Source organism: Triticum urartu, chromosome 4A (genome assembly GCF_056163025.1).
Source record: "Triticum urartu cultivar PI428250 chromosome 4A, HENAU_Tu73, whole genome shotgun sequence".
NCBI classification, from domain to species: Eukaryota; Viridiplantae; Streptophyta; class Magnoliopsida; order Poales; family Poaceae; genus Triticum; species Triticum urartu.
In genome coordinates, this window is record NC_141876.1 from 117458593 (window position 1) to 117466121 (window position 7529).

General features: G+C 45.5%; 1 protein-coding gene across 1 annotated transcript; it reads right to left on the reverse strand.

Moving 5' to 3' along the window:
- Positions 1-4557: 4557 nt before the first annotated feature.
- LOC147975044 (uncharacterized) lies at positions 4558-6183 on the reverse strand. The gene is made up of 4 exons (XM_087520246.1): positions 5981-6183; positions 5202-5763; positions 4674-4898; positions 4558-4587 (listed from the first exon to the last, which is right to left on the reverse strand). The coding sequence occupies exons 1-4, from the start codon at positions 6181-6183 to the stop codon at positions 4558-4560; spliced, it is 1020 nt and encodes a 339-aa protein (XP_087376372.1).
- Between the last annotated feature and the right edge of the window lie 1346 nt (positions 6184-7529).

A 7529-nucleotide genomic window follows, 5' to 3' on the forward strand; every position in this document is an offset into this window, starting at 1 on the left:
TCGAAACATCTCATATGTTCCGCGACGTTTCAAAAACCGTCTATGGTGCCTCAACTCTAAACCGTTTAACTGAACTATCACGTAGTTATGAAAACGTGTATGTCAGATGTTCGCAACATCCACAGACGACGTTCGAGGTTCAGCACACTGAGCGGTGCATTAAGGACATAAGCCTTCTATGAAGCAATGAGGACAATCCTCGGTTTACGGACCTAGTCCGCATAATTGCTATTATCAACTTTCAACTAAATTTTCTCTAGGAACATATCTAAACAGTAGAACTGAAGCGCGAGCTACGACATAAATTGCGAAGACCTTTTGACTATGTTCAGGATAATTAAGTTCATCTTATGAACTCCCACTCAGATAGACATCCCTCTAGTCATCTAAGTGATTACATGATCCGAGTCAACTAGGCCGTGTCCGATCATCACATGAGACGGACTAGTCATCATCGGTGAACATCTTCATGTTGATCGTATCTACCATATGACTCATGCTCGACCTTTCGGTCTTCTGTGTTCCGAGGCCATGTCTGTACACATGCTAGGCTCGTCAAGTTAACCCTAAGTGTTTTGCATGTATAAAACTGTCTTACACCCGTTGTATGTGAATGTAAGGATCTATCACACCCGATCATCACGTGGTGCTTCAAAACGACAAACTTTAGCAACGGTGCACAGTTAGGGGAGAACACATTCTTGAAATTGTAATGAGGGATCATCTTATTTACTACCGTCGTTCTAAGCAAATAAGATGTATAAACATGATAAACATCACATGCAATCAAATAGTGACATGATATGGCCAATATCATATTGCTCCTTTTGATCTCCATCTTCGGGGCTCCATGATCATCATCATCACCGGCATGACACCATGATCTCCATCATCATGATCTCCATCATCGTGTCTTCATGAAGTTGTCTCGCCAACTATTACTTCTACTACTACAGTTAACGGTTAGCAATAAAGTAAAGTAATTACATGACGTTTATGTTGACACGCGGGTCATAAATAAATTAAGACAACTCCTATGGCTCCTGCCGGTTGTCATACTCATCGACATGCAAGTCGTGATTCCTATTACAAGAACATGATCATCTCATACATCACATATATCATTCATCACATCCTTTGGCCATATCACATCACATAGCATACCCTGCAAAAACAAGTTAGACGTCCTCTAATTGTTGTTTGCATGTTTTACGTGGCTGCTATGGGTTTCTAGCAAGAACGTTTCTTACCTACGCAAACCACAACGTGATATGCCAATTGCTATTTACCCTTCATAAGGACCCTTTTCATCGAATCCGATCCGACTAAAGTAGGAGAGACAGACACCCGCTAGCCACCTTATGCAACTAGTGCATGTCAGTCGGTGGAACCAGTCTCACGTAAGAGTACGTGTAAGGTCGGTCCGGGCCGCTTCATCCCACAATGCCACCGAATCAAGATTGGACTAGTAACGGTAAGCATATTGAACAAAATCAACGCCCACAACTACTTTGTGTTCTACTCGTGCATAGAAACTACGCATAGACCTAGCTCATGATGCCACTGTTGGGGAACGTAGCAGAAATTCAAATTTTTTCTACGTGTCACCAAGATCTATCTATGGAGAGACTAGCAACGAGGGGAAGGAGAGTGCATCTACATACCCTTGTAGATCGCTAAGCGGAAGCGTTCAAGAGAACGGGGTTGATGGAGTCGTACTCGTCGTGATCCAAATCACCGGAGATCCTAGTGCCGAACGGACGGCACCTCCGCGTTCAACACACGTACAGCCCGACGACGTCTTCCATGCCTTGATCCAGTAAGGAGAGAGGGAGAGGTTGAGGAAGACTCCATCCAGCAGCAGCACAACGGCGTGGTGGTGATGGAGGAGCGTGGCAATCCTGCAGGACTTCGCCAAGCACCGCAGAAGAGGAGGAAGAGGTGTTGGAAAGGGAGAAGGAGGCAACCAAAGGCATGGATGAAAAGCCCTCCTTCCCCACTATATATAGGAGGGCCAAGGGGGGGCGCCGGCCCTAGGAGATCCAATCTCCTAGGGGGCGGCGGCCAGGGAGGTTTCCCTCCCCCCCAAGGCACCTAGGAGGTGCCTTCCACTATTGGGACTCTTCCCTTTTGTGAAACCCTAGGCGCATGGGCCCCTTGGGGCTGGTGCCCTTGGCCCATGTAGGCCAAGGCGCACCCCCTATAGCCCATGTGGCCCCCCGGGGCAGGTGGCCCCACCCGGTGGGCCCCCGGGACCCTTTCGGTGGTCCCGGTACAATACCGATAACTCCGAAACTTGTCCCGATGGCCAAAACAGGACTTCCCATATATAAATCTTTACCTCCGGACCATACCGGAACTCCTCGTGACGTCCGGGATCTCATCCGGGACTCCGAACAACATTCGGTTACCACATACAAACTTCCTTTATAACCCTAGCGTCATCGAACCTTAAGTGTGTAGACCCTACGGGTTCGGGAGACATGCAGACATGACCGAGATGACTCTCCGGTCAATAACCAACAGCGGGATCTGGATACCCATGTTGGCTCCCACATGTTCCACGATGATCTCATCGGATGAACCACGATGTCAAGGACTTAATCAATCCCGTATACAATTCCCTTTGTCTAGCGGTACGATACTTGCCCGAGATTCGATCGTCGGTATCCCGATACCTTGTTCAATCTCGTTACCGGCAAGTCTCTTTACTCGTTCCGTAACACATCATCCCGTGATCAACTCCTTGATCACATTGTGCACATTATGATGATGTCCTACCGAGTGGGCCCAGAGATACCTCTCCGCACGGAGTGACAAATCCCAGTCTCGATTCGTGCCAACCCAACAGACACTTTCGGAGATACCCGTAGTGTACCTTTATAACCACCCAGTTACGTTGTGACGTTTGGCACACCCAAAGCACTCCTACGGTATCCGGGAGTTGCACAATCTCATGGTCTAAGGAAATGATACTTGACATTAGAAAAGCTTTAGCATACGAACTACACGATCTTGTGCTATGCTTAGGATTGGGTCTTGTCCATCACATCATTCTCCTAATGATGTGATCCCGTTATCAATGACATCCAATGTCCATGGTCAGGAAACCGTAACCATCTATTGATCAACGAGCTAGTCAACTAGAGGCTTACTAGGGACATGGTGTTGTCTATGTATCCACACATGTATCTGAGTTTCCTATCAATACAATTCTAGCATGGATAATAAACGATTATCATGAACAAGGAAATATAATAATAACCAATTTATTATTGCCTCTAGGGCATATTTCCAACAGGACCAACATCTTCTCCACGCATTCGTTGTTGACCTGCAGATTCTTGATCTTGCATTATTCATTCTTCTTTTTTGGTTTTAAAGAAATAGACGTTGCTTCCCCTCTAGTTCTTCTCTAATTGTACATGCAGCCGAATCATGAGCCTAAATTCTACTAAGGAGTGCACGAACATCTATTAAGTTTCTTTCTATCAATAAATCAATGCATTCTCCTTCCCAAAACCAAAATGAGTATCCATCTTCCTACACACATGATGATCTCCATAAGCTATGGAAATTGAATCGAATAGGTCGACAAAGCCGAATGGAAACAGCAACATACCTCGTCGTTTTCGCATTTGAAGAATACCCATCCGGGATGGTTCGACATGCTAGAAGTTAGCCGCAACACTGTCCGCGAGCAGTCGTCGCACTGTATGAGCGGCATCGGCAAGCCGTTGCGCGAGTGCCGAGCCCGGGCGACGGCCGACCGAATCCTTGCCGGCAAACCGACAGCGGCAGCTAGAGGGCGAACCAGTACCTACATGTCACGCTGGGGCTTTGACGGGGCTGCGCGGGGTGCTCCCCGACCAATCCATGGCTTGGCGCAGCCACCGGTGGCCGGAAACGCCAAATCCGGCCGCTGCGACAAACAACCGTCGATCTGCAACTTTTCGGCCCGCCGGCGTAGGAGGAAGTGGTGGAGGGCAAGCTCGGGCGTGCGGCGTTCCTCTGGCGTGATCCCGCTGGCTAGTTTGGCCAGAATCGAAGGCGGCGGCCTGGTGGCGGGGGTGGGGAAAAGCGCGGCGCGAGGGGAAGAGGGGCGGCGGTAGGTGGGAAAAAAGCACGGGCTGAAATGCCCCCCCCCTCCCGCCAACCGCTACCACTATATACATGGCACCGACGGGGCGAGGGGGGAACCCACATTTTCGCGGGTTGGGATGGGAATTATGCCGCGCGCCGCAAAAAGTTTTACGGGTCTGACGCGTTTGCGGGGTCTGATCGGGCAGTATTTTACGCACAGACCCGTATTTTGACGGTTATTTTGCGGGTCGGGCCATTATACGGGGTTTGTTAGAGATGCTCTTAGACACGGTTCGTGAAAAAAATGGGCCGGTTAATTAACGAAAACCCAGATGAAACTCATTACAACACGACCAAAAGCCGTTCATTTTTTCGGAGAGGTCTTGATGGGTCGTCCGCCGTGACTTTGGCAAGGTTGTTCCCTCACCAAAGCGTACATACATTACTTGGCAAGGTTGTTCCCTTATAAATACATCAAAAGGATATAGTTCCTTCGTACTTGATCTGTACCATGTGTGTATTCTTGATTTTGAACGATCAGAACATGCCACACTAAGACATCTTTTGCTAGATTTCTTGGGACGCCATACTAATTTATTTGTATCACTTATTTCTGGACCACATAATACCCGCATCTTTTCGTCAGTTCCTCGGTGAAATCTCACTGCCTGGAAAATATTATTTTCTGTAATTTCTTCATTGCTTGATTTTTTAACTGACTCAACTTCAGTAGCATCAATATTCACCATGCCTGTATCATCCTCCCTCTCTTCAAACAAAACCGTCCTCGGTTTCAAGTCTAATTTTTGTACTTCCTCCATTTTTATATACAAGGCCACAAACTCGGATTACAGGTACTAATGTAAAATTTAATGCACATTTTACAAGTCAAATTTTCTTCTTGTTTACTGGGATTATTAATACTCCGCATGCATGCAAAAAAACTGGGTGGAGGAAGTAGCTAACTGTCATTATGACTGCATGCATGCAAGTCTTAAACAAGTTCTTAGTACGAGAAAATATCATTGATTTTGCCTCGATTACTGTTGGTGGCCTTGTATAGATGCAAAATGTATATTTCATAGTGGCCTTGCATATAAAAATGGAGGGAGTATAACCTTCCTCTCTAAAACTTGCATCTCTATTGTGATTGCACTTTCTGCCATTGGTTTCAGCACGTGCTTCCTTCCGTCATGCATGAATGTGTATGTGTTGGATCTTCCAGCATGGACTGCATCATGATCAAACTGCCATGGTCTTTCCAATAGCAACTGACAAGCATCCATCGGCACAACATCACAGTCCACTGTATCAATATAATCTCCAACTGTGAACTTAACACGTACCTTATGGGTGATCTTTAATTTTCCAGAGTTGTATAACCACTCAACGTGGTGCGGTTGAGGGTGCCGCCACATAGACAAACCCAATTCTTTCACAAAAACTTTGCTAATGGCATTGGTAAAACTACCATCATCAATTATCATCTTGCATGCACGGTCCTTGATCTTGCATTGTGTCTTAAAAACACTCCACCGCTGCCCTTTTGCACCATCCCTTGTCACCTTTTCTACCAAAAGATTCAGCCCCTCTCTCGGTGCATCAACTTCTTCCTTTCCTTGTTCCGGTTGTTCTTCTCGTTTTAGCAAATGATTTTTCCAATCTGTCCGGAACACATCCGTTGGCATGGGAACAAAATAGATTTGTTGGCCCTTCCATGATAGATAGTAACTATTTCTTGCAATCCCGAACAGCCCCAACACGTTTGCACCACGGGTTCCCAAGTAGCAGATGACATGACACCATAGGCACAGGACAAACGTGAAAAAATTCCGCACAACAATATTTCCCCAAAGTAAAAATTAGCAAAATCTGGTGTGTGATTTGGATTTCACCTTCGAACCACTTCAGCGTGTATGGTCTTTCAAGAGGTGTCATCTTCAGCCCCAATTTTTCCACCACCTCGATGCTCACCATATTGACCGCAATACTCTCATCGATTGTCAGATTGACACGTCGTTCGTTCACAACGTAACGAGTGTGAAAAAGAACGACCTCACCAATGCCTTCCTCCTCCATCAATATGTTCCTGCTCAACATGTTGATGCTCGCCTCCACGGACGATATTGCAAATTGAATCGCCGTGACTAACCTTAGCTCTGATACCACTTGATGAGGCACGGACTAGCGAGATGCTAAATTCGTGCGTGTAGATGGCCCGATCTTTCACGGCGATGCTTGATCAACAGTTCGCCTCCTGTTCCTCCTTGCAACCTTCAAGATAATTTTTACCCGGGTACGAAAATACACGATTGAAAATAATGACCCCCTTGGATCAGCACGTAGGCGTCGATGTGATGATCAACCCTCCGTCGCTAGTAAATTTTCACGACGAGAAAATCACAGATAATACATAAGATATGGCCGCCCAAAACCTGGACGTTTTTCTGTATATTTCATAACTCTAAAAACAAACTAAAACTCAAAACTAATCTCCCGTACAAGGCCGAAGCCTGGCTTTTATATGCCAAATAGTACGCAGCTTGACTATCCAAAGAAAAGCTAACGTAACTACCTAAGACTCTTCCTAAAATAAACGTGTACAGGTGGACTACCTAATAAACTGAAATATAAACTGACCGGTGGATTTTCTAGCAACTAAATCAAACACTTAACCGTCGAGGTGGCGTTCTGAAGTTCGGTTCCACTTTGGCAGGTGCAAAATCCTTTTTGATCTCCTTTCTCTCACCAAAGCGTACATGCATTACTTGGCAAGGTTGTTCCCTTATAAATACATCAAAAGGATATAGCTCCTTCGTACTTGATCTGTACCATGTGTGTATTCTTGATTTTGAACGATCAGAACATGCCACACTAAGACATCTTTTGCTAGATTTCTTGGGACGCCATACTAATTTATTTGTATCACTTATTTCTGGACCACATAATACCCGCATCTTTCCGTCGGTTCCTCGATGAAATCTCACCGCCTGGAAAATATTATTTTCTGTAATTTCTTTATTGCTTGATTTTTTAACCGACTCAACTTCAATAGCATCAACATTCACCATGCCTGTATCACAACAGAAAAAAAAACTTTTGGGGTTTTTTGGATCTTTTGGAGCCCCGTAAAATTAATTTTCCTGAATGTCCAAAAATATGCAGAGAACAACAATTGACATTGTGCATAATAGGTTAGTCCAAAAAATGATAAAAATTAGTGTCAAAAGTCAAAACTATGCCAAAATGATATAAACATAGCATCAAACAACAAAAAATTAAAGGTACATTTGAGACGTATCATGCGTGTCCCCTTGGACTTGAAGAACATGCGGTTCTCAGTGAGAAGTTGCGGATCGTCCTCGATGAGCTTCCCCACAAAGGTGACATCATAGAACTTGGCCTTGTGGTGCTCCTTCTCCTTGGCTAGGGAGACTACCCTAACG